The sequence below is a fragment of the Tursiops truncatus genome, chromosome 4 (genome assembly GCF_011762595.2).
Source record: "Tursiops truncatus isolate mTurTru1 chromosome 4, mTurTru1.mat.Y, whole genome shotgun sequence".
Lineage (NCBI taxonomy): Eukaryota > Metazoa > Chordata > Mammalia > Artiodactyla > Delphinidae > Tursiops > Tursiops truncatus.
The window spans coordinates 66,567,340-66,593,999 of NC_047037.1; the positions used below are offsets into that span (position 1 = coordinate 66,567,340).

General features: G+C 37.0%; 1 protein-coding gene across 1 annotated transcript; it reads right to left on the bottom strand.

Annotated features, from left to right (window-relative positions):
* Positions 1–6,406: 6,406 nt before the first annotated feature.
* TMEM207 (transmembrane protein 207) lies at positions 6,407–18,266 on the bottom strand. The gene is made up of 5 exons (XM_019945998.2): positions 18,192–18,266; positions 16,313–16,350; positions 10,601–10,645; positions 9,417–9,559; positions 6,407–6,546 (listed from the first exon to the last, which is right to left on the bottom strand). The coding sequence occupies exons 1-5, from the start codon at positions 18,264–18,266 to the stop codon at positions 6,407–6,409; spliced, it is 441 nt and encodes a 146-aa protein (XP_019801557.2).
* Between the last annotated feature and the right edge of the window lie 8,394 nt (positions 18,267–26,660).

The window sequence follows — 26,660 nt, forward strand, 5'->3', positions numbered from 1 at the left end:
TTTTCTAAAACTATGGAGCAAGAAGTATTGATTAGAGGAGGAAATCGGAGGGAGGCTTTATTTTACTGGTGAAGGGAAAAGCTTCAAGTTTAGTAAATAAAAACAAAATAAGCTAATTTGGTTAATATAGCAGCAACTGAAGCAGTTAGAAAACCTTGTCTAAAACAGACAAAATAAAGGTGAAGGAAACTAAGAATAAAATGCATTATTGGAAAATAAAAATTGGAGGCTAAGAACACAGTGGAGGCTTAATCACATGGAGTTAATGTTCCAGTACTGGTTGTTCTGAGCATATGTCAATTCTTGTTTCCTTCTTAGTGGAATCCTCTCCTTATGCTAATAAATTTATAGTAAAATTGTATTTATAAAGTAGAAAAACTCTCCTCTGAAGCCTTACACAGTTTAGTTTTGGTCCCAAACACTTAAAGCTTAAACAGCAAAGCAGAGTTCCTGGGGTTACACAGACTTACCCTTTTTAGTTACCATCTATTGTTACTTGAGTGTGTCCTTTGACTGGCTTACACAGCTTATCAAAGCATTCCTTTCAACCACAAACTCTCCTTAAAAAAAACCCCTTATCTCCAGAAAGACCTTAGAACCTCAGTAATGTTTTGGTATCCTTGAGAGATTGGCCTCCCAACCCTTCATCCAACTCTCCTCATATAGCATCAATCTATTTTGTTGGCCATGTCACAGGTGACAAGCATTCCACATGGTACCAGGTAAGCATGCAATCGTCCACTGATTGTTTAAAATCAGTCCCTAGGCTTTCTTATTTTGTGTCTCTCAATACTCTTCATGAAAAAATAATAGCTCCAGACCTTCTAAATCTAAAACGCAATTAGTCAGTGGTACCTAAGGCTCTTTAACAGTATAAATTTATCCATATTTAGATACATAAATGAGAGAATAATCTGAATTGACAGATGAATTCAGGTTTCATATTCGATGAAAAAAGTTAAAGTTGACAATTTATTAAATATAAAGAGAGACAAAATTATATTAATTACTAGTGAAAGGGAAATTCTCTAAGTTTTGCTTACTGCATTCCATAAACAGATTTTCCAAAGAGGAAACTTTTCCTCAATAAACATGAGAATGAAACTAAGACACCTGAATTCTTTGATAATTTCAGTGCTTCTGAGCAATACCATTTTTCATCTTACTAATATAAAAATTTGACATCTTGATTGATATACATTACTTGCTTCATGAATCAGATAGATCTAGGCTGGCATAATTTTAGAAGGGGAAAAATAACTATTTCCAAATGCGCAAATATAAATTACATTTTGTTTATCACCAAATTATATCATTTTGTAAAAGGACATTACTTTCATTTCATTTTCCCAGAACTACATTTAGTAATATAACAAAAAAATATATACTATTTTTCCAAGACGTAGTATTAAGCAGGAAGAAAAAAGCTTGTATTGTTATTTTGTACAAAATCACAAAGCAAAATGGATTTAAAAGTGAAAGATTCCTTTGGAATGTATACTCTATTTCCTTTCCTTGTTCTGATTAAAAAAATCTTTCTCTATTGAAAGTGGAGCCTTATAGTCAACACATTTTCATGGTGTCATTTTCTCTTATTCAAACCTGAAGTATTTCACATTTTGCCTTAAATATAATATTCTGGTTGAGTTTCATTTCATTGTCCAGCTGAATACTATTCAGTCTTATCCTAGCTCTATTTCATTTCCATGAAAGATACTGAATTTTATAGTTGTCTTTTATAAAAGTTGTGCTCCTAACACAAATGAAACAAATTGGAATTACAAAACTGAAAATTAAAGGGGAACTCATGGTCAGGTAGAAAAGTAATAGACTAGACCTATAGGGTCAGTGCTGTAGGTGTCATAGACCACATAAGGAGCATATACACAAATTACCTTGCCTTTTTAGGCAACTCAAACTTACAAGTGTCACCCTCAGAAGTACATTTCAAATTTTCTAGACTCTCTGATGGCAGGTGTCTCACCTGGCGCTCAGCTTCATTGTGAGCAACAAGAGCTAAAGTACTAAATGCCTCTTTGCAAATGTGAACCTCATTATTATTCCATTCTGCTAGAGTGTGTCAAAAACCTAGCTTCATGGTTTCCCTTTAGCCATTAAATCAAATCTAGCCATTGGGCTAGAATCATGGGTAGGCTTTCATGCCCTCTGCTGGACATTCAAAGAAAAAGCTACACCCTTCAGCAGTAAGACAAACCTCCTTTTAAAAAATGAATGCTCTTTAACATGGGAAGAATAAGAAAATCTAGTCCTATCAAAATTAAAATCTGAGATTCCAGGTTAAATTGAATTTTAATGACTTACTGATGAACTAAGATGCAGGCAAAGATTTTCAGAAATGAGATGACAGAAAGGAACACAGGTTTCTTTTTTTTTTCTATTTTAGATATCATGATAATCTTATAACCCAAATTAGTTTTATCATTTTGTTATTTGCAGTAGTTTTCAGTGGACCATAAAGGGCACTTGCTATGGAACTTTCAAGTCTCTGTCTGGAGGTCAAATTAAAGTAGTGGAAACTCTAGTATCATGAAAAATAATACTAACGAAGTTTATCGGAGAAATACATCCAGAACCTTGAACAATATTTGACATACAGCAGTCATTCAGTAAGTATTCTAAGACATTAAATTAAAATGTGACCCGTGATATTCGATAAAAAATCTTTGTCAGAAAATTTCTCTGAAAACAAACTATTTTCTGTCAACCCTACCCAACCGCTTACAGCCTATTCTCCTCACTTCTTCTGCAGCCCCCAAATGTAAACCAACCAACCACACACCAAGCATGAACTTTGGTTAGACTTGCACTGGCACATGCAAGTCACTTAAAAATGAATTCTGACGGCTTCAACCCTGACTTTCACTAATGTCTTCATCAAACTCCAGCTGCTGAATCACTAGCCCTGTTTCCAGATGTGCTTATACTTTTCTATGTGTTAATTATAACTGCTGCCTGTTCTGTAACTGGAATGAATTTTAACATACGTAGCTTATAGGATATGACCAAAATCTCTTTCGTTAGACTTACATATTTGAAATAAATGTAATTATAACCCACATGCTCCGATGTTAATTTCTATAACCACTTTTGAAGATAAAAGATCATAGTGAAAAAATACTTGCGGCAGGAATTAAAAGATCAAAATAGTCTCTAGTTTTGTCTCACACTACTTAGCTATGTACCTTGAGTAGTCAATTATATTTCCAAAGCCCATTTTTCTCATCTATTAAATGAAGGCAGTGTTTTGTGCTTTTTTAAAACAGAATTTTGCTGAGATTTTCAATTATAAAAGTAATGTACACATGTTATTAATTAGAAAAATCCAAAAAAGTGAATAAAAAATAAAATCACCCATAGCTCCACCACCTAAAGACACTTATGTTTAACTTTTTTCCTTGTGATATGATTTTCTCTGTTTGTTTGCAACTGCAAAGTATAAATCTGCCAAACCTTTATTTATTTAACTTCATTTTTATTAAAGTAACACTTGCATTTAGTTTTAAAAGTCAAATAGTACTATAGGCTCATGATGAAAATCAACACATCTCTGCTCTACCTGTTCCCACACAGCATTATCTCCAAATACTATTTCTTGAGGAAATAATTTTCAACTCTTTGGCATTTTGTTTCAGATATTTCCACATGATGTACTTTACTACTATTTCTTGATTTTTTAAAAAATTTAGGTATTATTCATTGATTCCACAAAATCTGAGATTAGGATTTACTTTCTAATCCTAACCCTCATGCAAACTTTCCTCCTCTGCCTACACTGTCAATATGAATAACCCTCATTTTATAATTCAACATCAATTATTTACATTATTCACAACTTAACCATTTGGGCGGTTAATCCAACTTTTGTTTTTCATAGATTTATAATCACCTTGTTTTTTCAGTTTCTTCACTTTCCATTTACCAATCGTTAGTTTATCACCACCTTTTCATTACAGATTTTTTCCTTAATCTTACCTCTTATTCTCCTATAGCTATTCACTGTCATGTTCTGATTGGAACTGGCTCTTCTCTGGGCTGCTTCAATGCTATCTTCCTGTAGATGAAGTTCATCATCATTCCCAAAATTCTCTTCACCTCTCTTGCCTCTAACTCTTGGGCATTTCTGCATTGGTACAGCAGGAATTTGCTTGATTATTCTCAGTTTCTTTCCATAGGTCCTTTAGCATAGCGGAGAAACTTGAAACCCCAGTCAGTTATGATTTATCTATCTTTACCTATCTTAGACATCTTTCCATGTACTAAAACTTGTTGCTAATTTTCTTCATCATCTTCTTGCCACTCTCTTTGTTCTTGTGAATTAAAAAGCCCTTTTACTCCTTTACTATAACCTTCATGGGTTTAAGAAGAGAATGGATATGTTCAATCTACCATGTATAACTTAAAGTTATACAGCATTGTCAGTTGTCCCTGGCTCTTAGTCACAGTCACTTTTGTAAGGCTTCATTCCCGTCAAATTCCCATCCAGTTATTTTTGGAACTTTTGAGAACTAGTGAGCTTTACTTATAAAATTGGTTGAATACATACTAAGTTCCAGGCTGCTTTAGGGGCTTGGGATATAAATTAGTGTATAATACAAAGATCCCTCCTTCATGGATTTATGTTCTAGCAAGGGAAGGCTGACAGCAGATTATAAAGCGAATTTTACTATGCAGTATAGTAGAAGATGATAAGTAGAAGACAATAGATGTTATGGGAAAAAGAGTAGTGTACCTGAGACAAGGAGGTGAAAGTGCTAGGGTTGGGAGAAATTGCAATGTAAAGTAGGGTAATCAGGGCAGACCTCACTGAAAAAGTGACATTCAAACAAAGACTTACAGGAGGTGAAGGCGTGAAGCAATGTTGATATCCAGGAGAAGAGTTTTGCAGGCAAAGGAACAGAAAGCGCTAAGGCTGGAAAGGTCAGATGGGGGTTGGGTACAGCCTGGCAGGTTTGAGGGCAGGGTTCCTGGAGCAAATGAGTAAGGGTGAGAGTCACTAGAAGGGAGAACTGCGAGGCATATGGGTCCTCTAGGGCCATGTGTCAAAGACTTTTGTCATTTTCTGAGTGAGATATGTTGTCATTGGAGTTTAGTTAAGGAACATGATCCTCCTTATGCTATAAGAATCCTACTCTAGTTACTGTGTTGGAAATAGAATATAGGAGGGCAAAGCTGGGAGCAAACAGACCCGTTTAGATGCTATTACAGTAATCCAGGGAAGAACTGACAGTACACGGCTCACACCAGAGATGGCGTAAGAAATGTTTAGAATCTAGAACTATTCTGAAGGTAGAGCCAAGCTAAGGCATTTCCTGATGTAGGAAGTCACATAAACGGAAAACTCAAGGCTCAAGTTATTTGGTCTGAGCACCTGGAAGCTTGCTATTACCATCAATTAAGATAGGGAAGGTTTGGATAAACATGTTTGGGAAGATATTAGGAGATAAGCTTGGTCAAAGTTAAATTTGAAAGGTATATTAGACTAACAAGTGAAGATGTCAACCATTCTGTTCAACAAAGACCATATGGCGTCTGCCACGGATGTATTTTCCTGGACCCCTTGCTCATGGCCACTGCAAAAATGTCACTTGATGATATCTCACTGCTACTTCTGTAGTTAGAGTCCTCAATGGGAATACTGATATCTATGCCAAGCGTTCTTACCATGGTTTGCAAAGAAATGCCAAGTCTTGAGGCACTGGTCTTGGGCTCTGGAGTCTGCACTCACTCATATAAAATGGGAGCCTCTGCTTCTCCACACTGTGGGATTACATGTGCCTCACAGCTTAAGTAGTCTCCTTCAGCTTCAATCAACACTTTCTCCCTTCTCAGGCTGTGACATACAACTCCTTGAACTTTTAATCTTCCTCTTCATTCATCCTTCACCCTTCAACTCCAAATGGTCCTTCTTCCTACTCTCTCCCTTCACCCTAATTCAAATATTCTCTTTCTGGTTCTGGGTCTGGACATGTATGCATCTCTATTTGGGTCACTGTTAAACTATGATAACTTTATTGACTCCATACTAGGGAAGAGGTCAAATTAAAATAGAGATTGAGGCAGAAAAATTTGTGATGTGTACGACAGCAAAATCCTAAACTTAATGGAAGCAACTCCTTGAGTTAAGTACTGCCTATTTGAGTACATGGAGAAACTTGATTAGGAGCATAAAAGTATAAAGCAGCAGTGACATACCAAGAGTCCACTAATTTACTACGGTAACATCTCCATGTTCCAAATTCTTTTCCTACATTCATGCTTTTGTCTATTTGTCCTTTTTAGACTACATTAATTGATCCCTAGGAATTCCCACTAAATGAAAGAACTGTTCTTAAATTTTATGTTTTGGAATTAAAAATATTTCTGAGTTTCAATTAATCATCCAGATCTAAAATCGGCTTGATTTTAGAATTTTTTCATATGGAGGTGGGGGGCCTAAAGCACCAAAACATGGAACATGATACAATTCAGGATTTTGAGTTTGAAGGTGCATTCCAATTCCAGTTGGATTCACAGCTGTTTCTGTCCCTGGAAAGAGAAAGGTGGAGATATAATCTTTCTAGTCAGCATAAAACAGAAGCACATGAACTGCCTAATAAAATCTGGCATTTCTTGGATCACTGGAGCAACAGAAAATTGTTTGTTCCCTTGAGAAAAAATTTACAACCATATCACTCTCTGCCACGATAGTTTAGTCATTACACCAAGAAAATTTGCTCTCATGAACCGATTAGACCATCATTGACTAAGCCATAAAGAAGCACCTACAACTTAACAGCTGAAACCAGAAGAAATATCCCTTTTGGAAGATCAGAAGACAAGATTCCTGTAAACACTAATGGCATTTTAGCTAATGCTTCCATCATGAGATATGCAAATATCACTAGAAACATTAAAGTATTACCTCTGAACTTCATTATTTTATATGTATGCTCTGTAAACTGCAACTCACACAATTAATTAATTTCAACATCTCTATGATGAATAGTAAAAATATCAAGTTGTGAAGTTTTCAATTAAAGTATACACATGCAATAAACGAAAGGCATTCTCAAATTTTAAATTTTGAAATCAAAGCTCTTGACTTTAGATTATGCACACTACAAGTCATTATATATCAAAAAACAAACATTTTCTTCCTGAAACTGATCACCTTGAGAGATCATGCACTTATTCCAATAGTTCTTTGGGAAGTCTTCTATTAGTATTGGCTTGAAAGACTGTTTTTGAGTCACACAGGAAATCAACAGTAATATTTTATAGCCATTTCTCTCTTTATACTTTTTTCTTTTATTCACAGGGGTCTTTACCTTTCTGGGAATGACTTGGCTTCTTCTTCCCAAAACAATAATAACAACCATAAATTCACCTTTAAAAAAGAAACTACACCCTTAAACTAAATCTGGCCCTTTGACTGTTTTTGTATATTAAATTGAAATAGCACAAACATGTCCATTCATTTGCATATTGTCTCTTGCTGCTTTTTCTACTATAATTGCAGAAGTGAGTCATCCCCACACGCTTGCAAAGTCAAACATATTTTGGCCTTTAATATAAAAAATGTGCTGATCTCTTTCTTAAAGGATTAAGATCCAATACCATTGAGAAGATTCCAAAGAACATGCCACAATTGTCAAAATGATTCCACGAGTAGTTACATATCAGGCAATAGCTGCTTCACTGGAATCCATATGTAGATGACTCAAAATTATTACTTTGGAGTGCATTCTATTTATTTCAAATCATGAATTTCCATAATATAATAATTCAAATATTATTATAATATGTGAAGGGTGGGGCCATATTTAGAATATAAGTCTCACCTCCTGGTTCAACACTTTTCTTAAGGGGTTATTTATTTAATTGAATAATCTACTCCTAGGTTATTACACAATATTTTTACACCTCAGTTTGCTGCTGTGCCATTAAAATCTAGTGATGGTATCTACATCCATAAAAACAAGGCTAAATGAATGTAAAGTGCTTAAAACAGAGCCTGACACACATTAAAATTGATTGTCACTATTATTAGTAGTGATAATAGTATTAGTATTATTACTATATAGCAAGAACTGTACTATGCTAAGAGTACGATGCATTTTCTTTTATTTACAATAGTAGTTCCCATCTTAATGGTTATCCTATCTTAATGGTTAAATAATGATTAAATAATGGTTAAATAATGATTTAATCATTATCCTTACTAATGTTACAACACAGATGGACTTCCCTGGTGGTGCAGTGGTTGAGAGTCCGCCTGCCGATGCAGGGGACACGGGTTCATGCCCCGGTCCAGGAAGATCCCACATGCCGCGGAGCGGCTGGGCCCGTGAGCCATGGCTGCTAAGCCTGCGCGTCCAGAGCCTGTGCTCCGCAACGGGAGAGGCCGCAACCGTGAGAGGCCCGCGTACCGCAAAAAAAAAAAAAACAAAACAAAAAAGTACTGAATTTTGATATTAAAACTTTTTAGTTTATTTTTACCCCACTTCCTATTTAGCTGTTAGTTTTTCCAGGACATCTCCTGCTCTGTTGAAAATCTTATGCTGATCCAAGTTTCTGAAGGGCAGCTGTTAATCTCTACCAAGCACTCTTGAGGCAACTGTAGTATACAGTGCAGTGCCTTAACAGGAAAGTTTCAAAACAGACGGTCTCTGGATGAGGACACTGCTTAACATGAAGAAATAAACTATCAATTGTCACTTCCCAGAAATCAGAAAATTGTCATTTTTCTATTTACAGCTGAGGTTAGCAATTCCACATAACTCAAGACCATACTTTCCTCCATTTCATACCTCTTAATGCAGACTGGAAAATAATAGGAAAGGCATGGTTTGGGGGGTGGGGTTTGGGAGCAGACAAGATCAGGATGCTGCCAATATGTCTGGGGAGAAAGGACATGAGTATTGACACTCGCCTGTCCAATTCCAGTATTTCAGGCTCTGCAGTGGCAGCAGACAATCTGTAAATTGTTGTTCAACATTACTGCAGGTAAGTGAGACATGGAGAGCTTTGTAAATGAGACTATGAACACGGGTAGGATAGATGGATATTAAAATCCCAGAGATGCTCTTCTGTACCCTAAACCTTACCATTTACTTGGAGTGTCCAGCCCTGTGTATCTTTTCCCTTCTGCTTGTTGACTGAATGACATGTTTAGGTTCTATCCCCATACTCAACTCTGAGTCACTTCCCCAGGACACATTTTTTTTTTTCTTTTGGGGTCTTTTTCTTCTGAAGTTTTCTCATTCAGACTCTCTCCCCAGTGCATGCCTTTGAGTCTTCAATAAACCATGTCTCATTCTATGTTTACAAATCTGCTTTTCACAGATTAGATTTTCAACCCACACAAAACTATAAGGTTTCCAGAGAGGAAGTCTAGAAGTGTGTAGACAGCTTACCATAAACAGGGTCCAAGTCTCCAACAGCAAAAACAGCCATGGTGCGTCTTCGGGGACCATTTTGGAGTTTCCTCAGCCAGCACTGGAGGCAGAAGAGCACTGCTCCACAGAGAAGAGCCACCAGGAAAATCAGCAGCACGAACCTTATGCCAGAAGAAGAAAGGGAGGAGTGAGGTGGAGCATTCTGGGAAGTTAAGAGCTCCTGCTACTTCCCGGAAAGGGGCAAAAACTCAACAAGACTGGATACAAGCAATCTGGGAGGCCAAATTCCTTAAGCAATCCCCCACCACCACTCATACATTTTCACTGACTCTGGAATGTTCACTGAGCTTACAGGGGGTCAGTCTTGCCAGGTAATCTTAACTGTTTTCTCTTTAGAAATTGGACAGTGGTTCAAAAGAGCAGCATCTTGATTCCTTAACTCATTCATCCATTATTCCTTCCATTCAGCCATCCATTCATTCATTCAACTAGTACCTTAAGTGACCAAATAGATTTTAGATGTTGGAGCTGGGGATTCACAGGTTGACAAGACAGGGTCTCTCTCTTTGAGAAGCTAACCATCTAATTGAGAGAACTGGTAATGTTTAGTTTTGAAAATACAGAAGCCAAGATTTAGGAAGTTATAACAATCCTTTTTTGTCATATTCTGAATGGCTTTTAGGGTCAGAACTAAAATCAGTGGAGGAGTCATTTTGGGAGATTTCAAGATAAAGAACAATGATTTCACCTTTAAAAATATCCAACTTGGGAATAAATTATTATTCTTAAAAATAGTAAGTTCCCGGGCTTCCCTGGTGGCGCAGTGGTTGAGAGCCCGCCTGCCGATGCAGGGGACACGGGTTTGTGCCCCAGTCCGGGAAGATCCCACATGCCGCGGAGCGGCTGGGCCCGTGAGCCACGGCCGCTGGGCCTGCGTGTCCGAAGCCTGTGCTCCGCAACGGGAGAGGCCACAACAGAGCGAGGCCCGCGTACCGCAAAAGAAAAAGAAAAAGTAAGTTCCCTGTCATAGGAAGTGTTTAAGTAAACACTGGCCAACAACCTGAAAGTGATGTTTCTGTTGATCCACATGGTCCCTAAAGTTTTCTTATGCTCTATGATTTCATATTCTATCTCAATTATTTAGGAAAAGGAGTGTCATATACCACTAAAGGTTTTATAACACAAATTGAGGGTGTCCTTACCAGATATACCAGCCATTTGTGTACTGATCTTTATAGTTTGTGCACCTGGTAATGAAGGAAGAGCAGTTAGTGCTGGACCTCTAGAGGGACAAGGATTATTCTTCTGGACCGTAGTATTTGTTCTGACCACACTTATTTCCTCAACAATCACCTATCCACTGCACCCCCCATAATTACACAAATGTTTACTGGATGTCCACTTCATTTAAGGCACTGAGAATACAGGTAAATGTGAAACTGTCAGATATGTAAGCAGATAATTGCACTGTAATAGGCTTGATTCTAGAGTTACGAATACTGTTGTGCATTGAGAAGGTAGTGACTATCTTTTCAGGGCTAACATGTCATAGGTGTTAGGCATTAGGCAGATAACCATTGCAGTATTCTGTTTATTCAGAGACCTAGAGTTTTTCACAATGCGAATTCTCCAGGGAAATTTCATAATCTCTATTATCCTTTAATATTTTGGTAAGGAAGATATTACTAAACCAGGCCTGTAGACTGGTTGGAGAAAAAAATTAGAATAAAAGTAAAATGGGTGTGTGTGGTCACACATACCATTTACCAAGAAGTTAGAAGTTGATCTTCCATTAGGATGGTTAAACCATTTTTGTATCTAGGCACAACTCAGTCATTCCTGGGTTTAGGTTAAAAAGATGACACAAAAAAACAAAGTTCACAGTGTAATTTTCAGGAGGTTTAACTCCCCAGGGATAGACACTCAAGTGCTATTCATTCCAGAGTCCCTCACTATATCAGACACGGGCACTAAATGTATGTCTGCTGATGGACTTTTTTCACACCTTAGTGTATGGGCCGCTGTTAAAGTATTCTAGCATTAAATAGTGGAAAACCGTTCATCACAGCCTGATAAACTTCTGAGATAGAGCTGTACTTAATCATGTCTTCTTCGGCCATTGTTAAAATAATACTTAGTACTTTTCAGCTTGAAAGCATTTTTAAATGTCAGCTAATTTATTGCTCTCAGCATCTCTAAGGAAGCAGTGTGTCATGTTTATTATTATACTAGTCAGAAATGACTTTTTAACATATGTGAAGTATCAACTTGAAAATTTTACCACAAACATTTAAGACAAATGTCAGTCACCCAGAGGACAAGACTTTTTTGTGTGTGTGCACCTAGAGGGTTTAGCCAAGTATATAGGTACAAATGGCAGGGGGGAAAATGGCAGCTGAAGTATAAATTTCAAAAACATCCTAAAACAAGTGATCATCAATAAAGGATTATAAAGATAATTAATGGAACATCCTTATAAAGGAATATTATCCATTTATCAAAGAGAATTTATATTTATAATTAAACAGAATAATACAGAGAACTCAATTCTACTTTGTATATTTTCTTCTATGTAAATACAATGATTTCACTACATAGGTATTATACAGTTAGTATGTGTACATATATACCAAATTACTAACAATGCTTGCTTCTCCTGAAGATGGTATTGTGAGGCACTTTATATTTTCAGTATTTCTATATTCTTTGAATTTTTATAACGTACATATATCACTTTTGTAGTCATAAAATTTTTACATAGTATATTATAAATACAAAAAATCTTTAAAATGTAGTATCCCACTTTAAAGATGTATGTAGAGAAATACTCCTGGTGTCCTGGCTCAATAAAACAGCTCAAGGTTCTTGGTTTTGAGTCTTGAAATCTAAGCTTATGACCAGAAAAAAGTATGGATTGCTTTATCTTCCTCCATACATAAATCTCTGCTTCTCTCCTTTACATTTAAAAATAGACCATATACTTATTAAAATGTCAATTCTAAATATTAACTACCTTATGTCATTTCTTTTTGACACTCAATAAGTGTCAATTATTGAGTGGCTCTTATTGAGCCACTCAATATTTTTTTCAAGTGCTAACAATTATCCAAACTTATTTACTTTACTTCCTTTTTCTGACCCTGTGCACACACTGGTGAAGTTACTGATATGCAATAAAATGGCCAGGAAGCAGTTAGCTGGAGAAATGCAAAGTGGTCATACAATTTCACAACTGCAGGCTCCTTTAGGATCATTTATTTCACCTTTAGGATTTTGCACACTGTGTCTACTCACAGTGGGAAGGGAAATGGGAGGTCACTACCTGACCAAAGAACTTAAACTAGAATAGAGGTCTTCTGACTCCATGTGCCTCCTTCTTCACCATTGTTTCCATGTCTTTTACAAGTTCAATTTTTAAACAGAAATTTTTTGAGTTCTTAAAAAAAATTAAAAGTGTCTGAACAATATCAGTATTTTAAATATTTAAATTTTAGGTGCAAGATCTTCAGTGTAGAAAAAGTTATTTACTCAGAGATTTACTTATGCTTGATCAAATTGGGATGGGGATGCCAAAAAGATAAAAAAGAAATCCAGGAGAAGTGAGAGCTGACTATAACGTTTAAGGAAGACATTTCCAATAATCAGAGCTCTCTAGAAGTAGGTGTCGAAGGAGATAATTTCCGTCCCTTCCAGAACAACCAGTGCCCTACTTTGATGTATGGAGATAATTCCTGCTCTATAGGGATGGTTAAACTAGTTGATCTTAATTGTTTTTTCTCAGTGCTGAGAACCTGTGGACCTAAGATTAACTGCAAATTCATTACTTGGATAAATAGAAGAAGAGTGCAAAGTTGTTTCATTGGCTTCTCTACTAGAATTATCCATAATTTCTTGTGCTGGGCATTCTTCTAAACCAGTTGTATAACTTCATGTGAATTAACTCACTTTCAAACTTAAAATGCTATAAAGTGGGGTCACACTATTATAATCCTCACTTTATAGTTGAGACAATTCAGTCATAAAGAGATTAAGTAACTTGTTCATGATAAGATGGCGGAAGTGGCAGAGGCAGGCTTTAAACCCAAATGGTCTGGCTGTGGAGTTCATGTCTCTTACCACTATGCAGCATTGTAACTGGGGAGAGTAAAATTCATCTCTAGCCTCATATTACTATGTGGACTACTGTCTGAATGGATTCAATATTCTGTGTTCCAAAATGCTTTAAGAAAATATTAAAAATACAAAAAAAAATTAGAAATGAGAGCACAGAGAGTAGCAGACAAAGAGAATAAGCCAAAAGTGAGATCAGTTTGTAAACTGAATGTAGTAAATCTAAGCTTTCTAGCAATTAATAGGATGAAAGAAAGAACTGGTTATATAGTATCCTCTAAAATGAACAAAAACAGGCAGCATTATTCACCAAATGCACAACTATTCCAGCTATAGAAATGACAGACAAATTCAAACTATGGGGCTTCATAAAGAGGCTGTCTTTAACAACAGGAGCAACGTTTCCCACAGTACTCTTAGAATAAATGCAATAATAAATTTCATGGGTCCTTTCTGTAAAAATTACTCTTAACAGAAGCCGGAATGCAATTCAGCTACAATAATTTGGGGGAGGGACAGGTGCCAAATCATATCATCCGGAGACCAGTGGCCTGACCTAATTAATCTGGGGTGGGTAAATTGTACAGTACCCAAAAGGATGGTTGGATTGTGTACCCCTAGGTATTTCACCAGGTGTGTAATTTTATCTAAATATTGGACATGCAGTGTGGATTTGTAGTGAAAATCCCAGGCTCAGGAATCAGTCATAGGCCCAGATGCAAGCTCTGCCTTTTACTTGTTTACTCTTGAACAAAATACTTAACTTCCCCAAGCCAGGTAATATGGTAGACTATCATCAGCAATGTATTAATGCAATTAATTTACAGAATCCCATATGTGTATGATTTTATTTATGTTTTGTAAGATACCTTATTTATGTACATACATATACATCAGTGTACGTGGTTATTTCTGGGGAAGGGAAAAGATTAAAGGTGTAATTTTTCAAAGGGACTCTGACGTGTTTGATTTCATACACTAAATTACTTATAATATCTAAATTATACACAAAAAGTCTAGCAATGCATTCTTTATACTAAAAATGCAGTTATAAAAATAAATTGATTGGCAGCCGCATAGCACAGGGAGATCAGCTCCATGCTTTGTGACCACCTAGAGGGGTGGGATAGGGAGGGTGGGAGGGAGACGCAAGAGGGAGGAGGTATGGGGATATATGTATACATATAGCTGATTCACTTTGTTATACAGCAGAAACTAACACACCATTGTAAAGCAATTATACTCCAATAAAGATGTTAAAATAAATAAATAAATAAATAAATTGATCGGGTTAGAGCAGAAAAAAATTAGTCTTGTGCTGGAAAGAAAATGTAAATAGAACTAATAATAGATCCCACAAACACCTTCCTGTGTTGGCAAAATATTTGAAATATTGTGTCTGCCTTCAATACATTTACTTACCTTATATGAACTCTCCACAAAATCAGCCACTTTCTTACCTTTTCTGTCTTAATTTTCTGTTAATTTGCATTATATTTGAGGTGGTTTCTTGTTTTTATTCAAAAGCAATGATATTAAATAATGACTAATATAACAGACATTTACATGCAAAATGATGTAGCCAAAAATTTGTACCTAAGTACTAATTTAAGTCCTGCAATTAATTTGTTACTCTCTTTGGGCCTCAATTTCTTCACCCCAAAAAAAGGCCAGTAGCCTCAGTGACTCTAAAGTTAGCTTATAAAGTTCCTCAATACCATATTCTCCTGTCATGTTGATTGGGGAATTAGATTCAACATTTCTGATCCTTTCCAATTATGAATTTCTTTATTCTATTATTCTGGGTCAAAGGCAGAAGACGAAAGGGCAAGATGAGACAGCCATGAGGTCCAAAGTTAGGTAAGCACACCAATAGTCAAAAGTCCATTATGTCACCAACACCAGAAGACAGAGAAAAAAGCAAGTCCAAAATCAAGGCAAAGAAACAGCAATGGAGAGCCATGCAGTAGCTGAAAGAATGGCACACATTTAATAAGCAGATGATCAATAATGGGATGATCCATCAGAAATAGGTGATGGATTCCAGGGCCAAGGAAAGCAGCCCACCCAGCATGGCCTCATAATCTGGAGACAATGCCCGGAGACCCCGGTCTTGAGGGTAACAGTCAATGATAAAAACAGCTAGCTGGCAGTGAGGGCTGCTCCCAGGAGAAGATAGGGCTTGGCAGAAGTGCTTTCTGACACTTGCACAAAGTCTCAGTACATTACAGTTATCGTTAATCATCAGCAGCTCTATTAATGGCACCTTCTCCCCATCTCCCGAATAGAATTCTGAGAAGAATTAAGCCTACAGTACGAAAAGTGAGAAAATAGTGTCAATTATTCACATAACATATCAAAAGCACTTTGAAAGGTACACATAATACAGGTTAGATCTTTGGTAGTTTGCTTATATTTGAAACCAGATTACCCAGAAAACTGTCTCCCATCATCCCTGTGAGTTACACAGGTGGATGGAGTCATAGAGGAAGTCATGATTCTTTCATGAACTTTAAGGACACTTAAAACTTCAAGTGTGGAGAATGCAGTGAGCAAAAATACCTAGAAATCAACTAGGCCCCTTATTTATTTAACAAAACTGATCACAATGAAAGTGCATCTTTTCTGCTTTTAGAAAAACTGAGCCATTTGCATTTAAAAGCAATTTACTTTTTATTTTTCTTGCATGATTATAATGATCGTTTGAAACTCAGTTGGGGCTTCTCAAATGACTTGAGACATTTTTATTCTTTGAATTTTGAAAATGCTGAATAGAACCATAGAGCCTCTTGCTATTTACTTACATTTCATTTTCTTCACATGGTGAGTCCGATAGCACCAACTGAAACACATGTTTAGAACAATGAAATCCAAACATTTCATGTCTAATCCTTTAATACAGTGCCTAGATAATTTTTTTGCTTGTTTTTCTGTTTTAATTAAAAGCTCCGCAGCAGAGTCTATTGGTGCAAAGAATTGTAATTGAAAAAAATCTCTGGGTAGATTCTCCAGCTCAGCAGTGACAGGAGATATATACTGGGAGCCAGATTCCTATCCTACACACCGCCATAGGTGGGTGTGAAAACACTTTGTTTTTTCTATAGGCAGATTTTGCTTTATCTAAAGAGCTTTTGTGCACCTTGCATTTTTCTTTGTTTTCACATTTTAGCTAGAGGAAGGAGTTTCATTACTTGTGAATATTATTTTCACGCAAAGGAATCAAGTTCCCTACATGAAAACTGAAGTCCATTCCCTTAGCGTTAGTGGATATTAAATACATGAACGAAGGCGGGAGTGATTTTAACCTGCTCTAAGGCTAAGGTCAACCTACGATCCATTGACATTCCTGTTGAGATTTACATTTTTCTTTTTATCAAAGAAGAGGGGAAAACTAATAACCTTGATTGCTTTGTTTTAAAAGACCCAAACCGTAAGTATTCTAACACAATTTTCTTATCCTCTGTGTCGAGCCTTATAGGTTACAATAACTCATGTCACAGAGGAAAGAAAGTGCTCCTGTCCAGAGGACTTGCTTATAGGTTTGTCTTTCTCTTGAACTGAGACCATTTTCATGTACAATGAGAAAAATTGTTGAATATTATTTATATGTAGCCCTAAACACTGTGTTGATGAGGTCTGTGAAGTATTTATTTTCCTGGACCCTACATACAAATATCAATACAAGTAAGAAGTTACAAAATTTAAAATCATAGACTTGGAAATTTTGCATGAGATAGGTTTTCTTTCCCTTAATCCCAAACTCATCTTCTTCAGCACCTCATATTTATTCCACCAAGTTTGTCTGGGCAAAGAGATTTGTGGAGTTGCAGATGGAGTCATGAATTGGCCATCAGAGAGCGTGGTAATGAACAATTTATAAGCACAGAAAATGAGTTGCACTCTCTTTTGCTAGAATGCTGCAAATAGACTTGCATACTAACTGACAGGAAAATGAACGTTCAAATTTTGTCCATAAAGAAAGTTTATTTATGAGCAGATGAAATCATTTAGGATCCAGCTTAACAGATAAACAAATAAAGCCAGCATTTCACTTTCAAGTCACTTCCTTGAAACCCTAGCAAGAAGTACACAGTGTTACATTATTACCACCTCACTTCCAATGTAAGACTTCACAGTTATCAAAAAATGGGGAGTGAAGTCTTAATATATTTTATACCTAAATATTTCAGATACACTGCATTCAAGAAACACAGATACAGAAATGCAGGGATAAGTCAGAATGAGATACTAGAGCAGAGGAATCAAAATAGACTCTAAGATGGTTCTGTCTGCACTGTTCAGCACTGAAAAACTGTTGAGCCTCAAGTATGGCTTTGGGCAACAGTAAACATACCTTAAATTAATCCTGCCACAGCATTTTATGTCAATAACACTTCTGATTTTTAAAAATTTTACAGCATAACAAAGTTAAAAAAATATTAATCACATCATATTTCAATAGCAATAGAACTAAATAAAGAAGACATAGGACTAAGGTCATAAACCATTTTGTTATCTGTATGTTTAACCAATATATATAATGCCCTAAGATTCTGGTAACACATTCTTAAAGGAAATCTTCTAACTGTCGGAGTCATTGTTACCCAAACCACAAATCTATAACAAATCAGATCCTTAGAGTAGTAGCTTTGAAAATCTTTTCCCAGAAAGAGAGATGGTTACCTGGAATAGTGGCAAACACAAGATTCCTGTTTTTGAGACCATCGAAGTGACACTTAGAAGTCTGGATCTCGACATAACTTAAAGGACAAGAGGCTCAAAGATAGTGGTTTGCTGTCTGTGTTTATCTCCGTCTTTCTCAGAACGTGTTAGCTTCTCAATAAGTTCTGCTTCATGCCGGGGCACTCATTAATGCTGGCTCCTTGTGACTGGTAAAGTGCCTGCCAGGAGCTGGAATTTTAGGTGCAAGCTCACAGGTACTGAAAGTTCAAGGATTTCAGTTTAAGCTCAGAACACTGATAATGTTTCTCAAATCCTTAAAAGCCAGGGTAATACATGCTGACCTGCAAAACTAGCTGGCTGCTGAAATAACTTACAACATTCAACTGCATATTTTTATTCCAGGGTACTTTTGGGTTGTTTGTTTGTTTGTTTTGTAGATTTTTTTTTTTGGAAAATTTATGTTTCCTTCCCTTTGTTGGTCCTCTTTGCTCTTCTTTTCCAAAACATTATTTTCAGTCCCAGGTGTAACCCAACCTTGGACATAAAGCTTTCCCCTGTCTCATAATAATTGCAGCTTACTTTTAAACAGAGTGTATTTCAATATATATATAAATGAAAGAACTCCAACACAACTGCCAACAAAAAAGTTACCAAAAATGTCAAAGGAAGTTCTGAAAAAGAACTAAAGAGGCACTAAACTACTATATATTAAGACATTATAAAAGCATAAAAATTGGTACTGACACACGTAAACAAAAAGATAGATGGAACAGAATAGAGTTCAGAAATGAATTAAAATACACATAGAGATTTATTTCAACTACCATTTTATTCTATTTTTTTAACATCGTTATTGGAGTATAATTGCTTTACAATGGTGTATTAGTTTCTGCTGTAAAACAAAATGAATCAGCTATATGTATACATATATCCCCATATCCCCTCCCTCTTATGTCTCCATCCCACCCTCACTATCCCACCCCTCTAGGTGGTCACAAAGCACTAAGCTGATCTCCCTGTGCTATATGCTGCTTCCCACTAGCTATCTATTTTACATTTGGTAGGGTATATATGTAAATTCCACTCTCTCACTTCATCCCAGCTTACCCTTCCCCCTCCCCATGTCCTCAAGTCCATTCTCTACATCTGCATCTTTATTCCTGTCCTAACCCTAGGTTCTTCAGACCATTTTTGATTTTTTAGATTCCATGTATATGTGTTAGCATATGGTATTTGTTTTTCTCTTTCTGACTTGCTTCACTCTGAATGACAGTCTCTAGGTCCATCCACCTCAATACAGGTAAATCAATTTCATTTCTTTTTATGGCTGAGTAATATTCCGTTTTATATATGTGCCATGTCTTCTATATCCATTCATCTGTTGATGGACACTTATGTTGCTTCCATGTCCTGGCTATTTTATATAGAGCTGCAATGAACATTGTGGTACATGTATCTTTTTGAATTATGTTTTTCTCAGGTACATATACCCAGTAGTGGGATTGCTGGGTCATATGGTAGTTCTATTTTTAGTTTTTAAGGAAACTCCATACTGTTCTCCATAGTGGCTCTATCAATTTACATTCCCACCAACAGTGCAAGAGGGTTCCCTTTTCTCCACACCTTCTCCAACATTTATTGTTTGTAGATTTTTTGATGATGGCCATTCGATGGTGTGAGGTGATACCTCATTGTAGTTTTGATTTACATTTCTCTAATGATTAACGATGTTGAGCATCCTTTCATTTGTTTGCTGGAAATCTGTATAGCTTTTTTGGAGAAATGTCTATTTAGGTCTTCTGCCCATTTTTGGATTGGGTTGTTTGCTTTCTGATTTTGAGCTGCAATAGCTGATTGTATATTTTGGAGATTAATCCTTTGTCAGTTGCTTCATTTGCAAATATTTTCTCCCATTCTGAGAGTTGCCTTTTTGTCTTATTTATGGTTTCCTTTGCTGTGCAAAAGCTTTTAAGTTTCATTAGGTCCCATTTGTTTATTTTTGTTTTTATTTCTATTTCTCTGTGAGGTGGGTCAAAAGGGTCTTTTTGTGATTTATGTCACAGAGTGTTCTCCCTATGTTTTCCTGTAAGAGTTTTATAGTGTCTGGTCTTACATTTAGGTCTTTAATCAATTTTGAGTTTATTTTTGTGTATGGTGTTAGGAAGTGTTCTAATCTCATACTTTTACATGTACCTGTCCAGTTTTCCCAGCACCACTTATTGAAGAGGCTGTCTTTTCTCCATTGTACATTCTTGCCTCCTTTATCAAAGATAAGGTGACCATATTTACATGGGTTTATCTCTGGGCTTTCCATCCTGTTCCATTGACCTATCTTTCTGTTTTTGTGCCAGTACCATACTGTCTTGATTACTATAGCTTTGTAGTATAGTCTAAAGCCAGGGCACCTGATTCCTCCAGCTCCGTTTTTCTTTCTCAAGATTGCTTTGGCTATTTGAGGTCTTTTGTTTTTCCATACAAATTGTGAAATTTTTTTCTCTAGTTCTCTGAAAAATGCCAGTGGTAGTTTGATAGGGATTGCATTGAATCTGTAGATTGCTTTGGGTAGTAGAGACATTTTCACAATGTTGATTCTTCCAATCTGAGAACATGGTATATCTCTCCATCTGTTTGTATCATCTATAATTTCTTTCATCAGTGTCATAGTTTTCTGTATACAGGTCTTTTGCCTCCTTAGGTACGTTTATTCCTAGATATTTTATTCTTTTTGTTGCAATGGTAAATGGGAGTGTTTCCTTAACTTCTCTTTCAGATTTGTCATCATTAGTGTATAGGAATGCAAGTGATTTCTGTGCATTAATTTTGTATCCTGCTACTATACCAAATTCATTGACTAGCTCTACTAGTTTTCTCATACATTCTTTAGGATTCTCTATGTATAGTATCATGTCATCTGCAGACAGTCACAGTTTTACTTCTTCTTTTCCAATTTGGATTCCTTTTATTTCTTTTTCTTCTCTGATTCCTGTGGCTAAAAATTCCAAAACTATGTTGAATAACAGTGGTGAGAGTGGACAACCTTGTCTTGTTTCTGATCTTAGTGGAAATGGTTTCAGTTTTTCACCATTGAGAATGATGCTGGCTGTTTTTCATATATGGTTTTTCATATATGGCCTTTACTATGTTGAGGTAGATTCCCTCTATAACTACTTTCTGGAGGGTTTTTTTCATAAATGTGTGCTGAATTTTCTCGAAAGCTTTTTCTGCATCTATTGAGATTATCATATGTTTTTTATCCTTCGATTTGTTAATATGGTTTATCACATTGATTGATTTGCATATATTAAAGAATCCTTGCATTCCTGGGATAAACCCCACTTCATCACGTTGTATGATCCTTTCAATGTGCTGTTGTATTCTGTTTGCTAATATTTTGTTGATATATTTTGCATCTATGTTCATCAGTGATATTGACCTGTAGTTTTCTTTTTTTGTGACATCTTTGTCCAGTTTTGGTATCAGGGTGATGGTGGTCTCGTAGAATGAGTTTGGGAGTGTTCCTTCCTCTGTAATTTTTTGGAAGAATTTGAGAAAGATAGGTGTTAGCTTTTCTCTAAATGCTTGCTAGAATTCACCTGTGAAGCTATCTGGTCCTGGGTTTTGTTTGTTGGAAGATTTTTAATCACAGTTTCAATTTCAGTGCTTGTGATTGGTCTGTTTATATTTTCTATTTCCTCCTGGTTCAGTCTCGGAAGGTTGTGCTTTTCTAAGAATTTGTCCATTTCTTCCAGGTTGTCTACTTTATTGGCATATAGCTGCTTATAGTAATCTCTCATGACCCTTTATATTTCTGCAGTGTTGGTTGTCACTTCCCGTTTTTCATTTCTAATTCTATTGATTTGAGTGCTCTCCCTTTTTTCCTTGATGAGTCTGGTTAATGGTTTATCGATTTTGTTATCTTCTCAAAGAAACAGCTTTTAGTTTTACTGATGTTTACTATTGTTTCCTTAAGATATTTTTCATTTATTTCTGATATGATCTCTATGATTTGTTTCTTTCTGCTAACTTTGGGTTTTTTCTGTTCTTCTTTCTCTAATTTCTTTCGGTGTAAAGTTACGTTGTTTATTTGAGATTTTTCTTGTTTCTTGAGGTAGGATTTCATTGCTATAAACTTCTCTCTTGGAACTGCTTTTGCTGCATCCCATATGTTTTGGGTCTTTGTGTTTTCATTGTCATTTGTTTCTAGGTATTTTTTGATTTCCTCTATGATTTCTTCAGTGATCTCTTGGTTATTTAGTAGCATATTGTTTAACCTCCATGTGTTTGTATTTTTTACATATTTTTTCCTGTAATTGATATCTAGTCTCATAGAGGTGTGGTTGGAAAAAATACTTGCTACTATTTCAATTTTCTTAAATTTACCAGGGCTTGATTTGTGACACATGATATGATCTATCCTGGACAATATTCCATGAGCACTTGAGAAGAAGTGTATTCTGTTGTTTTTGGATGGAATGTCCTATAAATATCAATTAAGTCCATCTTGTTTAATGTGTCATTTAAAGCTTGTGTTTCCTTATTTATTTTCATTTTGGATGATCTGTCCATTGGTGAAAGTGGGATGTTAAATTCCCCTACTATGACTGTGTTATTGTCAATTTCCCCTTTTTTGGCTGTTAGCATTTGCCTTTTGTATTGAGGTGCTCCTATGTTGTGTGCATAAATAGTAACAATTTTAATATCTTCTTCTTGGATTGATCCCTTGATCATTATGTAGTGTCCTTCTGTGTCTCCTGTAATACTCTTTGTTTAAAAGTCTATTTTGTCTGATATGAGAATTGCTACTTCAGCTTTCTTTTGATTTCCATTGCATGGGATATCTGTTTTCCATCCCCTCACTTTCAGTCTGTATGTGTCCCTAGGTCTGAAGTGGTTCTCTTGTAGACAGCATATATACAGGTCTTGTTTTTTGTTTTTTTTTTTAATTAGCCAGTGTATGTCTTTTGGTTGGAGCATTTAATCCATTTACATTTAAGGTAGTTATCAATATGTATGTTCTTATTTCCATTTTCTTAATTGTTTTGAGTTTGTTATTGTGGATCTTTTCCTTCTCTTGTGTTTCTGTCTAGAGAAGTTCCTTTAACATTTGTTTTAAAGCTGGTTTCGTGGTGCTGAATTCTCTTTGCTTTTACTTGTCTGCAAAGATTTTAATTTCTCCATCGAATCTGCATGAGATCCTTGGTGGGTAGAGTAATCTTGGTTGTAGTTTTTTCCCTTTCATCACTTTAAATATGTCCTGCCACACCCTTCTGGCCTACAGAGTTTCTGCTGAAAGATCAGCTGTTAACCTTATGGGGATTCCCTTGTATGTTATTTGTTGCTTTTCCCTTGATGCTTTTAATATTTTTTCTTTGTACTTAATTTCTGTTAGTTTGATTAATACATGTCCTGGCGTGTTTCTCCTTGAATTTATCCTGTATGGGACTCTCTGAGCTTCCAGGACTTGATTGACTATTTCCTTTCCCATATTAGGGAAGTTTACGACTATAATCTCTCCAAATATTTTCTCAGTGCCTTTCTTTTTCTCTTCTTCTTCTGGAACCCCTATAATTTGAATGATGGTGCATTTAATGTTGTCCCAGAGGTTCTTAGACTGTGCTCAGTTCTTTTCATTCTTTTTTCTTTATTCTGTTCTGCAGTAGTTTTTTCCACTATTTTATATTCCAGGTCACTTATCTGTTCTTCTTCCTCAGTTATTCTGCTATGGATTCCTTCTAGAGAATTTTTCATTTCTCTTATTGTGTTGTTCATCATTGTTTGTTTGCTCTTTAGTTCTTCTCGGTCCTTGTTAAACATTTCTTGTATTTTCTCCATTATATTTCCAAGATTTTGGACCATCTTTACTATCATTACTCTGAATTCTTTTTCAAGTAGACTGCCTATTTTCTCTTCATTTGTCTGGTCTGGTGGGTTTTTACCTTGCTCCTTCAACTGCTGTGTGTTTCTCTGTCTTCTCATTTTGTTTAACTTACTCTGTTTGGGGTGTCCTTTTTGCAGGCTGCAGGTTCATTGTTCCCGTTGTTTTTGTTGTCTGCCCTCAGTGGTTAAGGTTGGTTCTGTGGGTTGTGTAGGCTTCCTGTTGGAGGGGACTAGTGCCTGTGTTATGGTGGATGAGGCTGGATCTTGTCTTTCTGGTGGGCAGGTCCATGTTTGGTGGTGTGTTTTGGGGTGTCTGTGGCCTTATTATGATTTTAGGCAGCCTCTCTGCTAATGGGTGGGGTTGTGTTCCTGTCTTGCTAGTTGTTTGGCTTGGGGTGTGCAGCACTGGAGCTTGCTGTTGATTGAGTGGAGCTGGGTCTTAGCATTGAGATGGATATTCCTGGGAGAGCTCTTGCTGATTGATATTATGTGGGGCCAGGAGGTCGCTGGTAGTCCAGTGTCCTGAACTTGGCTCTCCCATCCCCGAGGCTCAGGCCTGACACCTGGCTGGAACACTAAGACCCTGTCAGTGACATGGCTCAGAAGAAAAGGGAGAAAAAGTAAAAAGAAAGAATGAAAAAAAAATAAAATATAATGCAGTTATTAAAATAAAAAAATTAATTATTAAAGTTAAAAAAAAAAAGAAAAAAGAGAGCAACCAACCAATAAACAAATCCACCAATGGTAACAAGCACTAAAAACTCTACTAAAAAAAAAAAAAAATGGACAGACAGACCCCTAGGACAAATGGTAAAAGCAAAGCTATACAGACAAAATCACACAAAGAAGCATACATATACACACTCACAAAAAGAGAAAAAGGAAAATATATATATATACAAAAAATAAAGCAAGAAAGCAAACCCCAAGTATACAGTTGCTCCCAAAGTCCACCACCTCAGTTTTGGGATGATTTATTTTCTATTCAGGTATTCCACAGATGCAAGGAGATTGATTGTGGAGATTTAATCAACTGCTCCTGAGGCTGCTGGGAGAAATTTCCCTTTCTCTTCTTTGTGTGCACAACTCCTGGGGTTCAGCTTTGGATTTGGCCCCATCTCTGCATGTAGGTCACCCTCTGGCGTCTGTTCTTCACCCAGACAGGAGGGGGTTAAAGGAGTGGCTGATTAGGGGCTGTGGCTCACTCAGGCACGGGGGAGGGAGGGGTACGTTAGTCATAATTGGAACGTGTGGTGAGCCTACGGCAGCAGAGGCCAGTGTGATGTTGCACCAGCCTGAGGCACGCCATGTGTTCTCCTGGGGAAGTTGTCCCTGGTTCACAGGACCCTGGCAGTAGTGGGCTGCAAAGGCTCCCGGGGGGGAGGTGTGGATAGTGACCTGTCTTGCACACAGGCTTCTTGGTGGCTGCAGCAGCAGCCTTAGTGTTTCATGCCCATATCTGGTGTCCACGCTGATAGCTGCGGCTCGCGCCCGTCTCTGGAGCTCATTTAGGCAGTGCTCTGAATCTCCTCTCCTCGTGCACTGTGAGACAATGTTCTCTTGACTCTTAGGCAGGTCCATACCTTTTCCCGGACTCCCTCCAGGCTAGCTGTGGTGCACTAGCCCCCTTCAGGCTGTGTTCATGCCGCCAACCCCAGTCCTCTCCCTGCGCTTCGACTGAAGCCCAAGCCTCAGCTCCCAGCTCCCGCCCACCCCGGCGGGTGAGCAGACAAGCCTCTCGGGCTGGTGAGTGCTTGGCGGCACCGATCCTCCGTGCGGGAATCTCTCCACTTTGCCCTCCGCACCTCTGTTGCTGGGCTCTCCTCCATGGCTCCAAAGCTTCCCCGCCCCTGCACACCCCCTGTCTCCACCAGTGAAGGGTATTCCTAATGTGTGGAAACTTTTCCTTCTTCACAGATTTCTCACTGAGGTGCAGGTCCCGTCCCTATTCTTTTGCCTCTGTTTTTTCTTTTGCTCTACCCAGGTACATGGGTAGTTTCTTCCCTTTTGGGAAGTCTGAGGTCTTCTGCCAGAGTTCAGTAGGTGTTCTGTAGGAGTTGTTCCACATGTAGATGTATTTCTGATGTATTTGTGGGGAGGAAGGTGATCTCCACGTCTTACTCCTCAGCCATCTTGACGGTCCCCCCTCAGCTGCCATTTTAAACCAGTAAGGAATAGATACTCTTCAGGGAATGATGAAGAGCTGAGTGCTTAGGTGGAAAGAATGCAACAAATGACTTTTAAGATGCTTAAACATGTTCATAATTAGATAAATACAACTTACTATTATAATCAGATCTGCAAGTTCAAAAAATCAATAGTACATTAAGGAGAGATAGATATGGGAAGTCATATCCTCTCTTATATGGTTGGGAAAACTGCTGAGCCTCTTTGGAAAATATTTAGGCAATATCTATTAACCTAAATACTGAGTATACCCTTTGCCAAGAATTTCCCTCTCAGGAAAGTATCTTACAGATACTACTTACACATGGCACAAATCATTACATGCAGTGATGTTCACCGAAGCGTTGTTGGTAATAACAAAATATTGGAAACAGCAAATGTCCATCAAAATGTGACTGATTAAAT